Source organism: Myxine glutinosa, chromosome 10, assembly GCF_964187855.1.
Source record: "Myxine glutinosa chromosome 10, kmMyxGlut1.1, whole genome shotgun sequence".
NCBI lineage: Eukaryota > Metazoa > Chordata > Myxini > Myxiniformes > Myxinidae > Myxine > Myxine glutinosa.
Window position 1 is genome coordinate 54,472,432 of NC_136270.1, and position 23,744 is coordinate 54,496,175.

General features: G+C 46.1%; 1 protein-coding gene across 2 annotated transcripts in view; it reads right to left on the reverse strand.

The window, feature by feature from the left end:
• URB1 (URB1 ribosome biogenesis factor) overlaps nucleotides 1–23,744 on the reverse strand; it is a 116,687-nt gene that overhangs the window by 9,650 nt on the left and 83,293 nt on the right. The window contains exons 28-36 of one of the 2 annotated variants that reach the window (XM_078785643.1): nucleotides 23,586–23,649; nucleotides 23,319–23,487; nucleotides 18,111–18,213; nucleotides 17,834–17,994; nucleotides 8,379–8,490; nucleotides 7,000–7,106; nucleotides 6,453–6,605; nucleotides 6,193–6,302; nucleotides 2,234–2,590 (exon numbers count right to left, since the gene is read on the reverse strand). In XM_078785643.1, the coding sequence (XP_078641769.1) occupies nucleotides 2,234–2,590; nucleotides 6,193–6,302; nucleotides 6,453–6,605; nucleotides 7,000–7,106; nucleotides 8,379–8,490; nucleotides 17,834–17,994; nucleotides 18,111–18,213; nucleotides 23,319–23,487; nucleotides 23,586–23,649 (1,336 nt within the window). Of the gene's footprint in view, nucleotides 1–2,233; nucleotides 2,591–6,192; nucleotides 6,303–6,452; nucleotides 6,606–6,999; nucleotides 7,107–8,378; nucleotides 8,491–17,833; nucleotides 17,995–18,110; nucleotides 18,214–23,297; nucleotides 23,488–23,585; nucleotides 23,650–23,744 lie in introns of both variants that reach the window. The other variant, XM_078785642.1, reaches the window with a different exon arrangement.

Consider the following 23,744-nt stretch of genomic DNA (forward strand, 5'->3'; position numbering starts at 1 on the left):
ACAAGTTTCTGAGAGTCAACAGCTTGCGTGATAGGCGGCTCACAGGACAACAGCTTCAAGCACAGCTTAACACTGGTCAAAGTAAGCAAGTCTCAGTTTCAACTGTGAAGAGAAGACTTCGAGCTGCAGGTTTGACAGGTCGAGTGGCAGTCAGAAAGCCATTGCTAAGATGGCAAAATAAGAAAAAGAGGCATGCCTGGGCCATGAAGCACCGTCAGTGGACTACTGAAGACTGGAAGGTCTTATGGACTGACGAATCAAAATTTGAAATCTCTGGTTCATCATGCAGGGTTTTTGTACGCCGTCGAGTAGACGAAAGGATGGTTCGTCAGTGTGTGACACCAACTGTCAAACATGGAGGAGGAAGCGTGATGGTCTGGGGCTCTTTTGCTGGATCCAGAGTCGGCGACTTGCACAGAGTGACTGGCACCCTGAACCAAAAGCTTCTTTTTTTTCTTTTTTGTATACTGAATCGAGGCTCGTGAAAGAGCTAACATTTATCACAAAAACAAATGAAACAAACAAAGTATATAAAAAGGGGTGCGGTAGACAAGATGGGGAGAGAAGGGGAAGCACACAAACACAACATTTGAGAGCAGGGAGATGTGTGGGAGGGAGAGGGCTTGGGGGGAGGAGGCGTGGGAAGGGGGGGAGGGGTGGGAGACGTATAAAACACAAGGACACCAAGGACTTCCAGGACAGAAGTTGGTATTTCAAAAAAGTGGAATTGGGGTGAAATTAGCGGGGGTAGAAAAGATCAAGGTTTTGGATGGGGGAAGATAAGAGATGGTGGTGAACAGCTGTTTTAAAGACCTGGAGGGTGGAGTGGGATTGAAGAGAGTGAGGGAGTTTGTTCCAGAGGTGGGAGAAAAGAGGAATGAAGGAGTGAAGGTGAGCAGAGAGTCTTGATTTTGGCAGTTTAACCAAAAGAGGGTTGCAGGCAGATCTTGTGCGACCTGTAGGAATATTTGCGGGACATAGCCCAGAGAGAGCTGGGGGGGGGCAAGGCCAGAGAGGAGTCGGAAGAAGACGGAAAGACCATCAACGTGCCTGCAGTGAGTGAGTGAAAGGCCCTCGGAGTTAGCTTCATCGCGGGAGATTCCAATGATTCTGAATGCTTTGGTTTCAACAGTGTGAAGACGAGCTAGGTGTGAGGCAGGAGCACCAGCCCAGAGGGGAGAGCAGTATTCCATTGAGCTGCGGATGAAAGCCTTCTATGTGGTGAGGAGCTCAGGTGTGCCAAGGAAGGATTTCACACGACGGAGGATGCCCAGTCTGCGACTGGCTTTGGAGGCCAGATTTGAAATGTGGTTTTCCCAGGAAAGATCATGGCAGATCGTGAGACCCAAAAGCTTGAGTGACAGAACTTCTTGGAGAGGATTATTTAGAAAGTGGATGGGAGGGTTGTCCTGTCGGTCTTACCACAGAATTTTGCAGTGCCATGCAATACCCCTCTGGTATACGCCTAGTTGGTCAGGGGTTCATCCCACAGCAAGATAATGACCCTAAACACACCTCCAGGCTATGTCAAAAATACCTTCGAGGAAAAGAACAAGACAGTAGGCTTCAAATCATGGAATGGCCAGCGCAGTCTCCAGACTTAAACCCCATCGAGCTGGTTTGTGATGAACTGGACAGAAGGGTGAAAGCAAAGCAACCTACAAGTGCAACACATTTGTGGGAACTTCTGCAACAGTGTTGGGAAGAACTTCCCAAACAATATTTGATTTCGATTGTAGAAAGAATGCCACGAGTGTGTTCGGTGTTTATATCTGCAAAAGGTGGCTACTTTGCTGAGTGAAAAATTCAAATTAAATTTTGTTAAACAAAATGATTCTATGATTTCTTTTCTATCTCCAATTGTTTATTTGTTCTGTGCTTAATTTCAGAGTACATTGAGACATTAAACTGCGTAAATTTCAATAAAAACTGGAAAAATTGAGGTGTTCTAAAACGTGTGACCGGTAGTGTATGTATGTGTGTGTGTATATGTATATGTGTGTGTATGTATGTGTGTGTGTGTGTGTGTGTGTGTGTGTGTGTGTGTGTGTGTGTGTGTGTGTGTGTGTGTGTGTGTGTGTGTGTGTGTGTGTGTGTGTGTTAGTTTCACCACAATCCTTAAATCCTTTAAAATAAATAATGGACGGTTGCGGAGGCAACAAAAAGCATGCAACTTAATCGGGGGAGGGTGGTTACATCAATGAGGATAAAAGCAGGTGTTGGCCCATCATACCTGTCTTGTTTCAGGAAGGTATGTTGCACCAGCACAAACTCATTGATCATTTGCATTGGCAGGCACTTCATGCGGATGGTGGGACCCGTTCTCGTTGTCTGCCTGGACCTCTCGGCTTCCTGTGCTGCCGGTCCGTCATCCACGCTCTCTTTCTTTTCCTCGTCCTCGTCCTCGTCCTCGTCATAACCCACTTGTAATCCCTCAAGTGCAGCTTGTGCGGTGTATTTTGGTACAGATCCTGCTTTCTCTCCGTCGCTCTCAGACTTGATGCCTTCGGTTCCTTTCTTTCCGAGGTTTGTCTTCCACAGAGTCTTCAGGAGCTCCAAAGCACTATCTAAGACTTTGTGCTCGTACAAGCTGCAACACAAGTGCATAAAGGACAAGATAATAGTTGTTTCCCCCACAATAACAGACAATTCTTGCAAAATACAAGGAGCATAAACATGTTTTCTTTCTTCTTTTTAAACTTTATCCAAACAAATGTTTTTTCAGGGAATAATCACGCGGTAAAATCCATCGTTCGTTCTGTTTCGATTGCCAAAATCTCTTTTCTTTGTTGATTTCCACTTCAAGTTTGATGTTACAAGCCAGACAAGGTCATCAAGAGACAGAGCACACTTGCACAAGTGTGTAGACAATGGACATATGAACAGTTTTATGATGGGATTTGCATTTGGGATTCCCGACATCGGACATGCATCTGATGGGATTACACAAGACAGCAACACATGCATTTTGTGTTCGAGTATGATGTCTGGTCGTGGAACATTTTGTCACACAGATCTGCTAAAGATGTTGATGCCATGAAACAAATGTAGAACCAAACATTATTCCTGATGGTAAAGGCGAGTTTTGCTCCGACGAAGGGTTAACGCCCGAAACGTCAGATTATCTTTACTTCTGATGGCGGAAAACAAACCTCAATCATCGTCCTGTTAATTTCATCCGCCATTAAATAAATGCTCAAAGAAGGAGAGCGGAAACTGCTAATGTCGAGAGGAGACGATCAGCTCTTCAACATGACAAATCGTGTCGTTTCAATAACGTAAATACGTGTGCTCGTGTAGGTGCCAGTGTACGTAATGTCAATACGTGTGCGAGTGCAGGTACCAGTGTACGTAATGTAAATACGTGTGCTCGTGTAGGTGCCAGTGTACGTAATGTCAATACGTGTGCGAGTGCAGGTACCAGTGTACGTAATGTAAATACGTGTGCTAGTGTAGGTACCAGTGTACGTAATGTCAATACGTGTGCAAGTGCAGGTACCAGTGTACGTAATGTAAATACGTGTGCTCGTGTCGGTGCCAGTGTACGTAATGTCAATACGTGTGCGAGTGCAGGTACCAGTGTACGTAATGTCAATACGTGTGCTAGTGTAGGTGCCAGTGTACGTAATGTAAATACGTGTGCTAGTGTAGGTGCCAGTGTACATAATGTCAATACGTGTGCGAGTGCAGGTACCAGTGTACGTAATGTAAATACGTGTGCTCGTGTCGGTGCCAGTGTACGTAATGTCAATACGTGCGCTCGTGTAGGTGCCAGTGTATGTAATGTCAATACGTGTGCTAGTGTAGGTGCCAGTGTACGTAATGTCAATACGTGTGCTAGTGTAGGTGCCAGTGTACGTAATGTCAATACGTGTGCTAGTGTAGGTGCCAGTGTACGTAATGTCAATACGTGTGCGAGTGCAGGTACCAGTGTACGTAATGTAAATACGTGTGCTCGTGTCGGTGCCAGTGTACGTAATGTCAATACGTGTGCGAGTGCAGGTACCAGTGTACGTAATGTCAATACGTGTGCTAGTGTAGGTGCCAGTGTACGTAATGTAAATACGTGTGCTAGTGTAGGTGCCAGTGTACGTAATGTCAATACGTGTGCGAGTGCAGGTACCAGTGTACGTAATGTAAATACGTGTGCTCGTGTCGGTGCCAGTGTACGTAATGTCAATACGTGCGCTTGTGTAGGTGCCAGTGTACGTAATGTCAATACGTGCGCTTGTGTAGGTGCCAGTGTACGTAATGTCAATACGTGTGCTAGTGTAGGTGCCAGTGTACGTAATGTCAATACGTGTGCTAGTGTAGGTGCCAGTGTGCATAATGTCAATACGTGCGCTAGTGTAGGTGCCAGTGTATGTAATGTCAATATGTGCGCTAGTGTAGGTGCCAGTGTACGTAATGTAAATACGTGTGCTAGTGTAGGTGCCAGTGTACGTAATGTCAATACGTGTGCGAGTGCAGGTACCAGTGTACGTAATGTAAATACGTGTGCTCGTGTCGGTGCCAGTGTACGTAATGTCAATACGTGCGCTTGTGTAGGTGCCAGTGTACGTAATGTCAATACGTGCGCTTGTGTAGGTGCCAGTGTACGTAATGTCAATACGTGTGCTAGTGTAGGTGCCAGTGTACGTAATGTCAATACGTGTGCTAGTGTAGGTGCCAGTGTGCATAATGTCAATACGTGCGCTAGTGTAGGTGCCAGTGTACGTAATGTCAATACGTGTGCGAGTGCAGGTACCAGTGTACGTAATGTAAATACGTGTGCTCGTGTCGGTGCCAGTGTACGTAATGTCAATACGTGTGCGAGTGCAGGTACCAGTGTACGTAATGTCAATACGTGTGCTAGTGTAGGTGCCAGTGTACGTAATGTAAATACGTGTGCTAGTGTAGGTGCCAGTGTACGTAATGTCAATACGTGTGCGAGTGCAGGTACCAGTGTACGTAATGTAAATACGTGTGCTCGTGTCGGTGCCAGTGTACGTAATGTCAATACGTGCGCTTGTGTAGGTGCCAGTGTACGTAATGTCAATACGTGCGCTTGTGTAGGTGCCAGTGTACGTAATGTCAATACGTGTGCTAGTGTAGGTGCCAGTGTACGTAATGTCAATACGTGTGCTAGTGTAGGTGCCAGTGTGCATAATGTCAATACGTGCGCTAGTGTAGGTGCCAGTGTATGTAATGTCAATATGTGCGCTAGTGTAGGTGCCAGTGTACGTAATGTAAATACGTGTGCTAGTGTAGGTGCCAGTGTACGTAATGTCAATACGTGTGCGAGTGCAGGTACCAGTGTACGTAATGTAAATACGTGTGCTCGTGTCGGTGCCAGTGTACGTAATGTCAATACGTGCGCTTGTGTAGGTGCCAGTGTACGTAATGTCAATACGTGCGCTTGTGTAGGTGCCAGTGTACGTAATGTCAATACGTGTGCTAGTGTAGGTGCCAGTGTACGTAATGTCAATACGTGTGCTAGTGTAGGTGCCAGTGTGCATAATGTCAATACGTGCGCTAGTGTAGGTGCCAGTGTATGTAATGTCAATATGTGCGCTAGTGTAGGTGCCAATGTACGTAATGCCAATACGTGCGCTCGTGTAGGTACCAGTGTACGTAATGTAAATACGTGTGCTAGTGTAGGTGCCAGTGTGAAAAATGAATGAATGATCCTTTTAAGGCCATTTTACCCCGCTAGAGCGGGGGTTAGCCTTGCGGGCCCCATGACAATCATGGTTCCCTGTTTGAGGCAATGTTTTTATGGCCGGATGCCCTTCCTGACGCCAACCCTTGGTCACGCTCTTACGATGCGCAGGGATACAGTGTGCCTATTCTGAATCGGGGTACACACCGTGATCATTCATCCCAGCAAGCTGGTACTCAATTTGCCGACCTCGGAAGGATGACAAGCTGAGTCAACCCCCCTGGCGTTAATTCAGCGATCGACCGGGATTCGAACCCAGGATCCTCGGATCCCAAGCCGGCACCCCAACCGCTAAGCCAACGCCAGGCTAAGGTGCCAGTGTATGTAATGTCAATACGTGCGCTCGTGTAGGTGCCAGTGTACGTAATGTCAATACGTGCACTAGTGTAGGTGCCAGTGTACGTAATGCCAATACGTGCACTAGTGTAGGTGCGCCAGTGTACGTAATGTCAATACGTGCACTAGTGTAGGTGCCCGCGCCGCATACATACTGTTGCCTCAGTAGGCCGACAAGCCAGCAGAGCACTCCGTGATCCCGTACAAGCCGATAAGCCCCTGCAGGGATTCGAGCTGCCTTCATCAGCACCTTAATCACCAGGTCCTGCAAAAGGTCAACGCAGTGTGAGGTGAAGGCAGGTGAAGGCACCTTTTTGTACAAATGATCTATCGATTATAATATTTGTGGAATACAAACTGACCTTATTTAATAATCACAAAAATAATAAACCCATTTGATTTCAAGACCACGTGCCTTTGATGCACCATCTGCAAGAGGACCGCCGGCATAGGCCAGTAGAATAATGAATACGTGCTGCCGTGCGCAGAGCTCCACGCACGTGCGGTCACGCAGGCCGACATCCAGCACGCTCAACGCCCACTCGCGCACAGTGGTCTGTCCCGCACACTGTTACAAACACCGACAAACGCGCCAAATGCTCATTATACATCATAAAGTGGCGAATTCATAGAAATATTTTAAACTTCAGAAAATCATTTATAGGCCTGTTGTAATTCTACCAAATGAAATTAACACAATCTCATGAAAGACGGCAATGGATATCATTCTGGGGAAGCACCGGTGGGGAAGCACCTCCATCATGACGTCACCATGCCCACTCATTCCCCCAATCTCCATCCCCACTCCCACCCCCATCCCCACCTTCACCCCCACTTCCTTCACCACCCCCACTCCCGCCCTCATCCCCACCCCCATTCCCGCCCTCAACCCCACCCCCACTCCCGTCCTCATCCCCACCCGTGCTCCCTCCTCCACTCCCACCCCCTGCAATTCCTCAAACCTCTGCCTGGGATGAGAAGAAGAACTTGTAGAAAGCAGGCACTTTGTTTGTGTCGATGAACTCGTGAGAGAGCATGAAGCGGTTGAGGTGAGGATACATTGAATCCTCTGAAATGGAGGACAAGTTTGAAGGTTATCAGCAGAATTTTAAAAAATAATACAACTCACCCAGTTTTGTCATGAAAAAAACCATTTCAGAATTAAACCATAAAAATACGGTGCATGTTCTGTCCAAAAGGAGATCACACTCTCAGGTGTCTTTTTTAAAATCCGTTAACAAAATGGACTCTTGTGATTCATAAATCGATTTTATCAACTGGGAGTCAATAAAGCTAAAGGCCGAGGAAAGTGAAGGGTGGCTGACGTTTCAAACATTAGCCCTTCATCAGAATAAAAGGCATCGTGCGAAGCGCTAACACGACCTGTGAGCAGCATCGCACTTCCTACGACGATTAACGAACTACCATCTTTCAGGTGAAACAATCCATCGTTCATGTTGTACGTCCAACACCAACCGCCATGTTGCCCGTCCGACACAGACCGCCATGTTGCCCGTCCGACACAGACCGCCATGTTGTCCATCCGACACAGACCGCCATGTTGCCCGTCCGACACAGACCGCCATGTTGTCCGTCCGACACAGACCGCCATGTTGCCCGTCCGACACAGACCGCCATGTTGCCCGTGCGACACAGACCGCCATGTTGCCCATCCGACACAGACCGCCATGTTGCCCATCCGACACAGACCGCCATGTTGCTCGTCCGACACAGACCGCCATGTTGCCCGTCCGACACAGACCGCCATGTTGCCCGTGCGACACAGACCGCCATGTTACCCATCTGATACAGACCGCCATGTTGCCCATCCGACACAGACCGCCATGTTGCCCGTGCGACACAGACCGCCATGTTGCCCATCCGACACAGACCGCCATGTTGCTCGTCCGACACAGACCGCCATGTTGCCCGTCCGACACAGACCGCCATGTTGCCCGTCCGACACAGACCGCCATGTTGCCCGTCCGACACAGACCGCCATGTTGCCCGTGCGACACAGACCGCCATGTTACCCATCTGATACAGACCGCCATGGGCCTTTACAAAGACTAGTATTCCATCGTGTTCTTCACGCCCTGTAGGTGCATGGAGGTTGTGTTTCACCCCTGTCTGTGCAAATCTGAGTTGCAAAACTAAGGCTAGGCCCAGACATTGGAGGCACTTTGGCCCGAATTCCATGATCAGCATGTCATTTAAGGATAATGCAAAGAAGGGATCGACGCAGGCACGACTACGTATCATTATCCGAAACATAACCAACAAACAAACTTTACACCTGTAGTAAACGGACAACGTTTTTCAAACACGGGAACCGACTCACCGGGTCGAAGCAAAACCGACGCAGTCTTGGCAAGAAAGATGGCGACGAGGAAAGACAAGCAGGCATTGGCCTTGCAGATTCCTCCACGGGTAAACTCGAGCAGGTAGAGCAGCTGATTCCGTACAAAGCAAAAACAAATCACCATCATTAGCAGGTGTGCAAGGTACCAACCAGCTGTGGCATGCAACCAACGTTTATTTCATTATTTCTTGGAAGTAAAAACTGACTTTCAATGTTTTTTTTAGGAAAAGGACATCATCTCCTGACGTCCTTTTTATTCATGAAATTGTCGAGGAACATTGATATCGCTTAATGTCCATTCATGTGAAAGTGCAATGATCGATTATTATTCTTTTCTTTCATATAATTATTATATGCACGACGAGCTCAACCATCAGCATCAAACACAAAATGCAAATCTTTTTGAATAACACATGTGTGAATGTAACAACTCTCAGACAGAAAGATGGACGCAAAAAATCCGACATTGATGGAGGTAAGCTAACCGCCGTGGGAACCAAGGAGCAGCTGACATTTTGCTCCGATGAAGGGTGAACATCCGAAATGTCAGCTTCGTCTTGCTTCCCACGGCGGTTAGCTTACCTCCATCAATGTCCTGTTGATCTCAATCATTGTTGTACGTGTCCACCGATACCTGTCGACACTATAGCTTTCACCAAGACAGGTTCTTCATTATACGTCTCAGACCGGTTTAAAACGGTGCAAGTAAACCACAAACGTACAGCAATTTTTATATCCAAAGTCGAAGCTCAAGGAGGAGCTACAACATAGAACGGATCTGGATGCAACAGCAAACTAGAACAATGCGACCGTGTCACCAATATGCCTCCGCATAGTTCCACAATGGGTACATGCCATCACTCTGCATATGTATGCGTAGGGGATCACGTTTGAGAAGTCTCGTGTTCATCGGATAAGGTTCGTTTTTCTATCTAAGATGGCTGCCAAACCACGTGACCTACGACATCATCATTTTCAAACTATATGCAGCAGTGGTGTTCGATGATATTTGTAAAATTTCACATCGATAGGGTGAGCGGTTTCAGAAATATAATTATTTAATATTTCCCTTCAATCCAATATGGCTGCCACAACATGTGACCGATGATGTCACAAATTTAATATTTCAATACAAATGGGTCATAGATCATGTGCATGGAATTACAGATTTTTAGGATAAGGAATTTGATTAAAACATTTTTGGCTGGTATACCACTTCACCTGTGATGTCATCATTATCATGATTTTGTTCCCCATTGGGAGTACTTGACAATGTGCCAAGTTTCAAATTTTTCCATTCAGCGGTTTCTGAGAAATATTTTTTAAATTATTTGCTTTTAATCCAAGATAGCTGCCATACCACGTGACCTATGACATCACAATTATCATAAAAACATTCCGCATGGGTGTCACCCCTACTCTGAAGGTTTCGTCTCAATCGGACATATGGTTGCTGAGAAAAACGAGGTTTAGCCCGTACGGACGGACAGACGGACGGACAACCCAAAAACATAATGCGTCCGGCGACTGTCGGCAGAGGCATAAAAAAGGAACGATGGAAAGAAAAATAAGGGATGTGGGAAGAAAGAGGGGCTAGTGCAGGTCGCACAGGCAAGTGCTTAAGATGGAAACAGAAGCAAACTCTCAGAAAGAAAAGCTGGAAAGTTGGAAGAAGGTGGGCTTAAAGGTGGGCTTGGGAATTGTTAATGGACGTAGAAAGTATCATGGATTTGGATGGGAGATGATCTGAGATGGTGGAGAAGAGCTATATTGAAGACCTGGAGGGAAGAATGAGATTGAAAAGAATGAGAAGATAAAATAGAAGAAATGTAGTTACCGAGGCAGAAAAAAAAAATGAAGATGAACAAAAGAATGGCATTTGAGCAGTGATTCTGGGTTTTGGTGGATTCACCAGAAGAGGGATGTTGGGAGACCATGCGTGTCGTCCTGCAGAAACATAGGATGGGGTAAGGGGGATGTGAACGCATGGAAAGAGCCGAGGGTGCAGGACCAGCAATAAGGTGGTACAAGACAGAGACCACCGACCTGGTGTGATTTACACCAACCCAAGTGTGATTTACACCCACCACAGGTGTGATTTACACCCACCACAGCTGTGATTTACACCAACCACAGGTGTGATTTACACCAACCCAAGTGTGATTTACACCAACCCAAGTGTGATTTACACCCACCACAGGTGTGATTTACACCCACCACAGCTGTGATTTACACCAACCACAGGTGTGATTTACACCAACCCAAGTGTGATTTACACCAACCACAAGTGTGATTTACACCCACCACAGATGTGATTTACACCAACCACAGGTGTGATTTACACCAACCACAGGTGTGATTTACACCAACCACAGGTGTGATTCACACCAACCCAAGTGTGATTTACACCAACCACAGGTATGATTCACACCAACCACAGGTGTGATTTACACCAACCACAGGTGTGATTTACACCAACCACAGGTGTGATTCACACCAACCCAAGTGTGATTTACACCAACCACAGGTGTGATTTACACCAACCACAGGTGTGATTTACACCAACCACAGGTGTGATTTACACCAACCACAGGTGTGATTTACACCAACCACAGGTGTGATTTACACCAACCACAGGTATGATTCACACCAACCACAGGTGTGATTTACACCAACCACAGCTGTGATTTACACCAACCACAGGTGTGATTTACACCAACCACAAGTGTGATTTACACCCACCCAGGTGTGATTTACACCCACCCAGGTGTGATTTACACCAACCCAAGTGTGATTGCAAGCTCTAATTACCGGCACCGCCATGTAGTCCATGGGCCAGGCCAGATATCGGTACCACCTGGGGTGACCAAACCTAAGTGGTACTAAAATGTTTATTGGGTCAATATAAGTACATTAAGATGTGATAGCCTTTCCACACTGGCAGCTTTGTCAGTTTTTTGTAAAAACTTCAAATTCACCCAATAGCGGCATTGCGTGATTCATTTAAATCTTGCGGTATGCAAAGATCACATCTAATTTCAGTCAACACAGAACTAAAACCATGTGAGAAATGCTACTATTCCACTTTCTGAATAATCCTCTCCAAGAAGTTCTGTCACTCAAGCTTTTGGGTCTCACTATCTGCCATGATCTTTCCTGGGAAAACCACATTTCAAATCTGGCCTCCAAAGCCAGTCGCCGACTGGGCATCCTCCGTCGTGCGAAGTCCTTCCTTGGCACACCTGAGCTCCTCACCACATACAAGGCTTTCATCCGCAGCTCAATGGAATACTGCTCTCCCCTCTGGGCTGGTGCTCCTGCCTCACACCTAGCTCGTCCTCACGCTGTTGAAACCAAAGCGTTCAGAATCATTGGAATCTCCCGCGATGAAGCTAACTCCAAGGGCCTCTCACTCACTCACCGCAGGCAGGTTGGTGGTCTTTCCATCTTCTACCGACACCTCTCTGGCCTTGCCCCCCCAGCTCTCTCTTTTTTTTTTCTTTTGTTTTTGTATACAAGATCGAGGCTCGTGAAAGAGCTAACATTAATCACACAAAAAGACAAACCGACACACAAAACACAAAAAACAAGGGGAGCGGTAGACAAGATGGGGAGAGAGGGGGAAGGACACAAAAGAGAGGGGGAAGGACACAAACACAACATTTGAGAGCAGGGACATCGGGAGGACTTGGGGGGAGGTGGGAGAGGATTAAAACATATGAACACTGCAAGGACTCTGGGGTGAATTACCGGGGGTAGAAAAGATCAAGGTTTTCGATGGGGGAAGATAAGAGATGGTGGTGAACAGCTGTTTTAAAGACCTGGAGGGAGGAGTGGGATTGAAGGGAGTGGGGGAGTTTGTTCCAGAGGCGGGAGAAAAGGGGAATTGAAAGAGTGAAGGTGAGCAGAGAGCCTAGACTTTGGCAGTTTAACCAGAAGAGGGTTGCAGGCAGATCTTGTGCGACCTGAAGGAATATTGGGGGGACAGAGCACAGAGAGAGCTGGGGGAGCAAGGCCGGAGAGGAGTCGGTAGAAGACAGAAAGACCACCAACTTGCCTGCGGTGAGTGAGTGAAAGGCCCTCGGCGTTGACTACATCGCAGGAGATTCCAATGATTCTGAAAGCTTTGGCCTCAACAGCGTGAAGCCGAGCAAGGTGTGAGGCAGGAGCACCAGCCCAGAGGGGGGAACAGTATTCCATTGAGCTGCGGATGAAAGCCTTGTATGTGGTGAGGAGCTCAGGTGTGCCAAGGAAGGACTTCGCACGACGGAGGATGCCCAGTCGGCGACTGGCTTTGGAGGCCAGCTTGGAAATGTGGTTTTCCCAAGAAAGATCATGGCAGATAGTGAGACTCAAAAGCTTGAGCGACAGAACTTCTTGGAGAGGATTGTTGAGAAAGTAGATGGGAGGGTTGTCCAGTCGGTCCTTTCGGAGAGACATTGTAAGAGTGTGAGATTTGTCAGGATTGAAAGACATGTTCCACTTGTTTGACCAGTCTGTGATTTTGTCCAGGTCTGCAGAGAGTGAGGAGGCTGCAGACTGCCGATCTGAGGGATGAGGAATGGAGCGACAGAGAGTAGAGTCGTCAGCAAAGAGATAGAGAGGATTTTCAAGAGAGTCAGAGAGATCATTGATGAAGACCAGAAAAAGCACAGGGCCCAGAACACTACCTTGGGGAACTCCAGCCTGAACAGGAAGAGGAGATGAGAGAAACCCATTCAGGGCCACACGTTGACTACGACCAGAGAGGAAGTCCGCCAGCCATGCGTGGAGATTTCCATGGATACCAAAGGAGGAGAGTTTGGAGAGCAGAGCAGGGTGCCAGACCGTATCGAAGGCACGTGAAATGTCAAGGGAGACAGCTCTAATTTCCTGTTTGGCGTTGAGGACCTCCATCCATTGTTGAGAAAGCAGAAGCAGCATGTCCAGAGTAGAGTGACCAGGTCTGAAACCAAATTGATGATCAGAGATCAAGCCATTGGAGAAGAGGAAAGATTTAATATCTGAAGCAATGATGGATTCCATGACTTTGCTGATAATTGGGAGAAGGCTGATTGGTCTGTAGTTGCTGGGATCTGTTTTTGCACCTTTTTTGTGCAAAGCGGTGATGTTGGCTGATTTCCAAGCAGATGGCAGATGACCTTGAGCAAAAGAGAGGGTGAAGAGAACAGAAAGAGGGAGTGAAAGTGCAGAAGAACATGATTTTAGGACCCGTGGGCTGATGCCGTCAGGACCAGTTGCAGAATCAGAGTCGAGGGTTGCCAGAAACTTTTCCACCTTGTCAGGAGGAAAGGACACAGAGTCCAGGAGCAGCTGGGTACGACTGGGTACGGTGGGTACAGAGAGGGATGGGTTTGGGACACAATATTTAGAGGCAAACACAGAGTTGAGGCATTCAGCTTTTTCACGTGCGGAGTCAGCCGTTAAGCCGTTTGAGGTGAGGGAGGGGATGGAGGGGGAACAAACACCAGAAACAGATTTGACCAGACGCCACCAGGATTTGGAAGAGGGAGACAGATAAGAGAGTTCGGTCTTGAGAATGGTGAGATATTGTTTCCTGGCTCTCCTGAGGGTGGACACACACTTGTTTCGGGCTTTGTGAAAGGAAATGAGATTTCCTTCCGTTGGATTTGCTTTCCAGGAGACGAAAGCAAGTTGTTTCAGGGCAACAGCCTCACCACAAGATTCCGTGTACCATGGACGGGAGGAAGGGTATGACAACTGAAGACGAGATGGTATAAATCTGTGCATAAGACTGCCAAAATCAAGACTGCCAAGACTCTCTGGGCTCTGTCCCCCAAATATTCCTACAGGTCGCACAAGATCTGCCTGCAACCCTCTTATGGTTAAACTGCCAAAATCAAGACTCTCTGCTCACCTTCACTCCTTCATTCCTCTTTTCTCCCGCCTCTGGAACAAACTCCCTCACTCTCTTCAATCCCACTCCACCCTCCAAGTCTTTAAAACAGCTGTTCACCACCATCTCTTATCTTCCCCCATCCAAAACCTTGATCTTTTCTACCCCCGCTAATTTCACCCCAATTCCCCTTTTTGAAATACAAACTTCTGTCCTGGAAGTCCTTGGTGTCCTTGTGCTTTATACTTCTCCCTCCCCCACCCCCCCCCCCCCTTCCCATGCCTCCTCCCCCCGGGCCCTCTCCCTTCCACACATCTCCCTGCTCTCAAATGTTGTGTTTGTGTGCTTCGTCTTCTCTCCCCATCTTGTCTTCCGCTCCCTCTTTTTATATATTTTGTTTGTCTGGTTGATTTGTTTGTGAAGTAAATGTTAGCTCTTTCACGAGCCTCGATTCAGTATACATAAAAAAAAAAAAAAAAAAAAAAAAAAAAAATTAAACATCAGAGCAAAATAAATGCATTTCCTATTTGTCTGTACTTTCTTATTGGATAATCGTGTACTCACGTTCAGCTTTTTTTCTCGGAAGAGTTAATTGCGGATAGATGTAAGCTTTTGTTTCAGCTCCTTTGATGGAACTGGTGAGATATCTGGCTATGTAAGTTATCTTTTGCAGTTCTAATTAAGGTTAATTAAGTTTGATTAGTTAAGATCAGTTAACTATGGTAATATCCTTTCCTTTTCTAGGATTAACTTACCAGTGAGGTCAAGATGTGGCAGATCTTAGATCAGATTTTGTTTTGCTTTCAATGGTACTGTCAGAACAAAGAATGCATTGGATTGCTGGACACGGATTGCTGCTTATACATTGCAGGTGTCTACTGTAGTGTGCTGACGTCCTGAGGTGTACATGATGGATCCACCAATTAGAGATGAAGGTGCCACCCTGCCAAAGAAGCGAGCACGCACTGACTGTATCATTCATTGCTCTAATGAAGACTCCGACTCCCTGGTGTCACCACAATATCTGGACTCATGGAACACTTTGCTCAGGGCTGCAGAGATCAGACAGCATGCTCCACTTCTGGATATAGCCAAAGGCATTGAAGAAGGACAAATACCACAATTGCGGTATCATCGCAAATGCCGCAGCATTTTCACCATGAAGAAGTCTCTTGACTCTCTCCTTTCCAAAGACCCCAAAGATGAACCTGGAGAGGTCAGTTCAAGAAGATCAGCTAGGGATGCGCCAGGTACATCAAGAGTGTATGATGGACCATATGTGGCCAAGGACCTTTTGGAGGCCCGCAGGATAGGAGAGGATGCATATCAAACTTTCAAGCAGGAACGCATGCACGCAAGTGCACCATCTACCCAGTTCCATGACAAGATGACGAAGAAGAAACTGAAAACGTTCTCTGACATCAGAAAGAAGCCACGCAACCAAGGTCGTGCCAAAGATGTGGTCCTACAGGCTGACAGGAAACTGTTTGGCCAGATGATCCTTGTTGCGGAAAACAGAAAGCTACACATGAGCGATGTCTTGGCACATCCCCTGGGGCCTTTGCCATGGGCTCTCGCCAACGGTGATGGCTCTCTCCGTAAGACCAACAAAGCAGCCCTAGCGAGAGAGTTGGAGAGGAACGTTTCTCCAGCAGAATTCCTCCCAGAGCCATCAGCAACTGTCATTGATGGGATGAGCCTGGTCCAGAAACTGAAAGGGAATGACAAGACCTCACAGCTGGCAGAATCAGCCTTGTCAAGTGTTCTCCATGAAGGTGCCAAGAGCCATCGCATCGATGTCGTCTTTGACCTTTACAAGGAGACGTCCATTAAAGATGCAGAAAGAGCCAACAGGGGTGCAGACACTGGAATCCAATTCCGGAACATTGCACCTGGGCACAACATCCAGCAATGGAGTAAACTGCTCAGCAGTCCTTCGAACAAAACAAGCCTGATCAAGTTTCTGGTAGAGGAATGGAAGGGGCCAAGACAGAGAGAGAAACTCGAGGACAAGGTACTCTATGTTACCTGTGAGCAGCTTTGCTTCAGGATCACCAAAGAACAATGGGAAGAGGCCACAGAGCTAAAATCCTCACAGGAAGAAGCTGATACTCGCCTACTACTCCATGCTCTTCATGCAGCAGAATCTGGCTACAAGTCTGTTGTCATCACTGCTGAGGATACAGACGTCTTGGTTATCTGCCTGGGGGTCAGCAGTAACATCCCATGTCCTATGTACCAGAAATGTGGAACAAAGAACCGGACAAGGTTCCTGGACATCACCAAGCTAAGCCATGCACTGGGAGGTACTGTCTGTGATGCCTTGATTGGTATGCATGCCTTCACGGGCTGTGATACAGTCAGTGCATTCGCTGGCCGTGGGAAGATGACGACCTTGAAGCAGGTGAAGTCTGACAAGACCTACCAGGAAGCTTTCATGGAACTTGGACGTTCATGGGAAGTATCTGCAGAACTGTTCCAGAAGCTACAGGAGATCACCTGCCATATGTACATGCCTTCTAGCCGCACATCTGAAGTCAACAAGCTTCGATACCAACTGTTCTGTGCCAGACGTGGAGAAGTTGAGTCAAGTCAACTCCCTCCTTGTGAGGACTGTCTATTCATGCATGCTCGCCGTGCAAACTATCAAGCTGCCATCTGGAGGAGATGTCTGCAGAGCCAGCCCTATGTTCCAGGCCCGAAGGACTGTGGTTGGACAACCGATGAGGATGGGAAGCTGGCTGTTGAGTGGATGCATGGCTCGCCTGCACCAGATGCTGTGCTGCAGCTGCTCTCCTGCAAACGTGTGCGGTCATGCAAAATACCAGCATGTAACTGCCTCAGCAATGGCCTGAAGTGCACAGACATGTGCAAACTACAAACGTGCAGCAACCAAGCCAGTGAAGAAGAGCCAGAAGTGGCTTTAACTGAATCTGATATGGATGACGGTGATGATGAATAACTTGGTGGCATAATTATGCACAAACAGAAACGTGAAACTGTACTTCATTTAATAATGTTAAGAGCCAAAGAAAAAGTGTCATGGATGCATGTTGATTCTACTGAATCAAAGACCTTGCTTAAAACAGGAAACCTAGAGTCTGATTTGTCACACGGTGTGACTTGACAAAAACATAAATATTTTGTTAAGTTAAGTTCGAATTTTTTTGAAAACAACCCACTTCATCTACAAAATCTGCCTTTATGTACGAGAATGACTGCCTACATTCGTGATACTGGTACGAAAGGATCCCTATGTGGTATTTTATGCTTGTCTGTGACTGAACTGATTCTTAACAGAAAGATTGTGGTGTGAGAATAAAGGATAGTGGTAAAGTGTGTGTTCGCGCCTTTCATCCATGGGGCATGTCCATTACAAGAAGTGATAAACTCTAAAAGCTGTGAGTCTGCAAGGGCTATCATATCAAAATGCAAACTAGAGACACATAGCAAGTTAAAAACACCAAAGAGAATTCGTCACCCCGGGTGGTACCGAGACTGGAAATTTGGGATCCTGGCCCATGGACTAATGCCACTCTCATCGGAATACAAAATGTCCAAGGGACTATGTTGTTACCTCTGCTTTCTCCCTGAAACGAGCACCCTCGAGCTGCGTGTGGAATGCGGCAAGGACATGGTAGGCGGCGCTGCGCATCGCAGGGTCGTAGCTCGCGAGCGCCGTGAGCACCACAGCTAGGCCATTCATGCTTGTAAAGTAGCGACAATCCAGATCAGATCCTGTCATGACAAGCGCACAAAATGGCACCTCTCGTTATATGGAGTACCTGTCCGAGAGCACTTCTAGAGTTACCCGTGATCCTGATTCTCGTTCACCCGCTCTATGTGGTGCATACCTGGAGCGGCGAGAGTGCTGAAAAGGGGAAGCAGGAAGCAAGGATCGTACATATTTTCTGACTCCTCTCCAAATACCTCCACAGAAAATTCCTCACTCGTTACCTGCAGAGTAAAAATGAAGTGCAAAGGAATAAACACTTTGTTGCTTGTGCCTTGTGCCTTTGTTGCCTTGTGTTGCCATGATGTTAGCATTTCCATCTGAGCAGGTAGCTCATGATGCTGTCACCCCATGTGCAACATGTGTAACTCTCAAACATGGCAATCATTTGTCCATAATCTTCCAATGTCCATCCAAGTCATACAAAAGTACTGTAACACGGAAGGGGGGGATGCAGAGTGAGAATGGAGTAAGCCTCTAGTATGGACCGTGCGTTTAACGTCTGTTACATTTGCCATGTCTGTTACATTTGCCATGTCTGTTACATTTGCCATGTCTGTTACATTTGCCATGTCTGTTTTATTTGCCATGTCTGTTACATTTGCCATGTCTGTTACATTTGCCATGTCTGTTACATTTGCCATGTCTGTTACATTTGCCATGTCTGTTACATTTGCCATGTCTGTTACATTTGCCGTGTCTGTTACATTTGCCGTGTCTGTTACATTTGCCATGTCTGTTACATTTGCCATGTCTGTTACATTTGCCATGTCTGTTACATTTGCCATGTCTGTTACGTTTGCCACGTCTGTTACATTTGCCATGTCTGTTACATTTGCCATGTCTGTTACATTTGCCATGTCTGTTACATTTGCCATGTCTGTTAGGCTAAGTTGGATGTAATGTGCACTGAGGGCAGGAGAGTGAGTGTAACTTTTGGGATAGACGGTCATGTTGTATGTGTGAAATGTCCCCATAAATCAGGTGGGGTCAGACTGAGGACTTTCTAAATGCAAGGAAGCGCTTCACGCTTAAGTTCACAATCTATTCAGCCGGTACAAGCGGTCGAGCACGCCATGGCAATGAGGTAGGCAGCAGAAGAGCCGGCAAGGCAAATATGCAGAGGGCAAAAGGTGGGCGACAAGTAAACAGCCTATGAGCTGCAGGAATGTTCTGGATTGGAGGGGGGGGGAGGGGAGGTAGAGAAGCTAGGGAAAGAGTGCTGCCCCATGTCGATCAGTGACCAATGAGGACAAGCGATGGTCGGCGTCATACTGATAAAAAAAACTATAGCAATGCGACCGTGTCGCCAATATGCCTCCGCATAGTCCCTCCGCGTGACAATGGGTAGATGCCCTCGTTTATTGTCCTAAGTTTGATTTAAATCCTTTTAGCTGTTTTCCAGTATCACATTTTTACCAGCCATGACAGGTTTCACATCAATCGGTGAAGCTGTTTCAGAGAAGGGATTTTTTAAAATATCGCATTTCAAGGTAATATGGCAGCCAAACCACGTGACATATGACATGAAAAATGTACACTCTGCATATGTATGGGTAGCGGATCACGTTTGTGAAGTTTTGTGTCGATTGGATAAAGTTTGTTTTTCTATCCAAGATGGCTGCCAAATCACGTGACCTATGACATCACAATTATCATAAAAACATTCTGCATGGGTGTCACTCGTACCCTGAAAGTTTCGTCTCAATCGGACATGTGGCTGCTGAGAAAAACGAGGTTTAATCCGTACAAACGTACAGACGGATGGACTTATGGATGTACAGACGGACGGACGGACAACCCGATAACATAATGCCTCCGGCTACCTTCGGGGGCGGAGACATAAAAAGCTGGTGCGCACATGCGCTCTCGCTGCTCTTCCCTCACGGTGCTTTCTATCGCTACTCGTCATCCCCTGTGCTGGCATTTTGCACCGCGGTGGACAGGCCAGTGGAGACCACAAAACCGGTGGAGCCCGAACACCCAGACATCGATGCCCTCGCTCACCTGTCGTGGTACCAACAGCGACATCCGCATCATGCGGGAGAAAGTTCTTGCTTGCTCCCCCCTCGTCTATAAGAGTCTGGTTTTTGTGGCTCCTAGGGGGATAGGATTATTTATTTATTTAATTGTGTACAATTTTGCATATTCCCCTCTCCATACATGTGTCTGTCATGTTGCTCAGTTTGTTCCGTTTCCCACGTCCTGTCCACCTCTTGTGTATCTCTTTTCTTTGATTAAAAATAAATGTTTACAAGAGTTAGAGACGTTTTCCCATCTTCGTCTCGAGCACGTGTTCCGGAGAATTACGAGGTAACATCTGCGACATCATTATGAGGTAACATCTGGGACATCATTACGAGGTAACATCTGCGACATCATTACGAGGTAACATCTGGGACATCATGGCGAGGTAACATCTGGGACATCATTGCGAGGTAACATCTGGGACATCATTACGAGGTAACATCTGGGACATCATTACGAGGTAACATCTGGGACATCATGACGAGTAACATCTGGGACATCATGACGAGGTAACATCTGGGACATCATTACGAGGTAACATCTGGGACATCATTACGAGGTAACATCTGGGACATCATTACGAGGTAACATCTGGGACATCATTATGGCATCACTTCTTGCACGATGCTGGCCTTTACGATGGTGTATTATTCATGACCCAATGAGAATTGCACTTTTCAATGTAAAAAATAAATAAATAAATAAATAAATAAATAAAACTTAACGTCTGATCCTTGGGAACATAAACCAAATTCATAATATATTTTTTGGTGAATGCGTGTGCGTATTACTAAATTATCGCTGGGCTCTTCATAGTAAAAACAATGTTTTTGGAATGAATCAATTTTAAAAATGCAAATATTGACTGAAAATAAACTATGTTACTGGACTGTAACATATCTATACAGTGTCTTCCACAAGTATTGGAACAGTGAAGTCAAATTTATTATTGTTTTATACTCAAGAAATTTGGATTGAAGATAAAAAGATGAATTTGAGACAAGAGTACAGACGGTACAGCAGAGTACAGAAGGTACAGAAGAGTACAGAAGGTCAACTTTTATTTGTATTTCTATGTATATGTTTTACAAATTTTTCAGCCCCCCATTTTATGGAAGCATAAGTATTGGAACAGATTAACTTAAAGTAGTATAATAGTTAGTATTTCGTTACATATCCCTTGCATGTGATAACTGCATCGATCATGTGACCCATGACATCACCAAGCACTTGGGATCTCCCTTTCAGATGCTTTTCCCAAGTGTGTACTGTAGGTATGGTTTCAGTTGATATTTGTTTTGGGGGTTTGTTTCTGACTTTAGTCTCCTCTTCAGGAAGTGAAATGCTCCATTGGATTTAAATCAGGAGATTGACTTGTCCAATCTAAAACCTTCCATGTTTTTCCCCAATGAACTCCTTGGTTGCGTTGGCAGTTTGTTTGGGTCACGGTCTTCCTGTATGGTGAAACACCGCCCAATGAGTTTGGAGACATTTTCTTGTACATAGGCAGACAAAATGTTTCTGTACACTTCTGAATTCATTCTGCTGCCATATTTAGTTACATCATCAATAAAGATGATGTGAGTCAGTTCCAGAGGCAGCCATGCAAGCCCAAGCCATGACACGTCCTCCACCATGCTGCACAGATGAGGTAGTGTGCTTTGGATCATCGCAGTTCCTTCCTTTCTCCACACTTCCGCCTTTTCAATCGCTTTAGTAAAGGTTTATCTTGGTCTCACCTGTCCATAAAACTTTGTTTGAGAACTTGACGAACTCACCTCTGTACTTCTTTGCAAATTCTAATCTGGCCTTTCTACTTTTGGTGCTGATGAGAGGTTTGCATCTTGCGGTGTAGCCTTTGTAATTCTGTTGTTGAAGCCTTCTGAGAAACGGTAGATTGTGATACTTTCACACCTGCACTTTGGAGGTTGTTGGTGACGTCACTGACGGTTGTTTTAGGGTTTTTCTTCAAAGCTCCGACGGCTTCCTGTCATCAACTGAAGTTGTTTCCCATGGCCGACCTGGCCGTTGTCTATTACTAACTGTACTAGTGGTTTCTTTCTTTTTCAAGATATTCCAAATTGTTGTATTTGCCATTCCCAGTTTTTGTGTCATGTTTCTAATGAAATTGTTCTGTTCTTTCACCTTCAAATTGCTTGTTTTTCTTTAATTTACAGTTCTTTGGCCTTCATGTTGGTTTATGCCGACTGACTCCAAAGTGAAAAGCAATTTGGCTGAAACCAAGACTGGACATTCACAGCTCTCTTATGTGTGAACAATCAATGTACACAATAAACACCTGTCAGTTATTTGTTCCAATACTTATGATTACCTAAAATGTGGAGACTGAACATAAAAAGTGCTATTGTTCCACAACAGTAAAATATATACATAGAAATACCAAGATATAAAAGCTGAAAATAAAAAACCATAAACGCATTACAACGAACAAGGAACCGACAAGTTGTTCTCATGGTTAAAATTCAAAAACTTAATTTTAAATAGAATTGTTTGGTTAAATTCATGACTTTCAAAATCTGTCCTAGAGAAAGAGAAAGAGACAGAAAGAGACAGAAAGAGACAGAAAGAGACAGACAGAGACAGAAAGAGACAGAAAGAGACAGACAGAGACAGAAAGAGACAGAAAGAGACAGAAAGAGACAGAAAGAGACAGAGAGAGAGAGAGAGAGAGAGAGAGAGAGAAGAAGGTGTAGAGAAGAGGAAGGGGAGAGAGAAGGGGTAGGGAAGGAGCTACTGAAATCAGGACAGGTGGCAGTCACTGCCCGCTTTAAGCCGTGTCGGGAAGTGAGTGAATTGAGACAATGAGGCAATCTCCTGAACTTAGGCCGAAGCGTGATAATAAGAGGAAGTGGACACGCACGCACACACACACACACACACACACACACACACACACACACACACACACACACACACACACACACACAGTTAAAAACACACACCAGAAGGTATAACTGAGACATGGGCATGGATTCAATACACAATTATCAACACAGCGATGAAACATTAACACAAGACGGACAGAATGCCGGTACAAAAGTATTAACTTTGAAGAACTTCAGCGAAGGAGGCAAGACCCAACATTTCAACCAAACTACCTGTAGTAAGAATGTATGAGGAGGCCAAGTGGCTTTTTCCCATGTCTTAATGAGTGCAAAAAACAGGTACGGGCAACACAATATGAAATGGCTGTTTCCAAAATCTCCAAGTAATTCATAATGGCAGTTTTGAGGAAATCAACACAGGTGTGAAAAAGTACGTGGTTTGCAATGCGCCATACGGGGGACAGGAGGCGCCGTTGCAGAGGAAAGTGCAGAGCGGTGTTGAGCATGCGGTCATGCTGCAGGAGCGAGAGGACATGCCGGGAGCTCGGCTCCTGCCAAAGGGTGAAGCCCAAAGTCTCACGCTTTTGCCGTTGCTCAGTGACGGCTTCACCCCACAGGAGCATCCTAAGAGATGTCGCACGTGAGTGCAATGCTCCACCGATTGGATGAACAAAACAATACGATTAAAAATGAGACTTCATCAAGTGAAGCTGTGACATCACCTCAAGTTGGACAGTCTGACGTTGTGATTCTCGTAAAACTGCAGCAAAAACAAAAGTTGTCGATCTGAAACAAAAACAGCACAAAAATGTTCAATGCCAAGGACAGGGAATTTCAACCTGATTCATGGACAATGTCGTCGGGGAGCAGTTAGCGAGTGA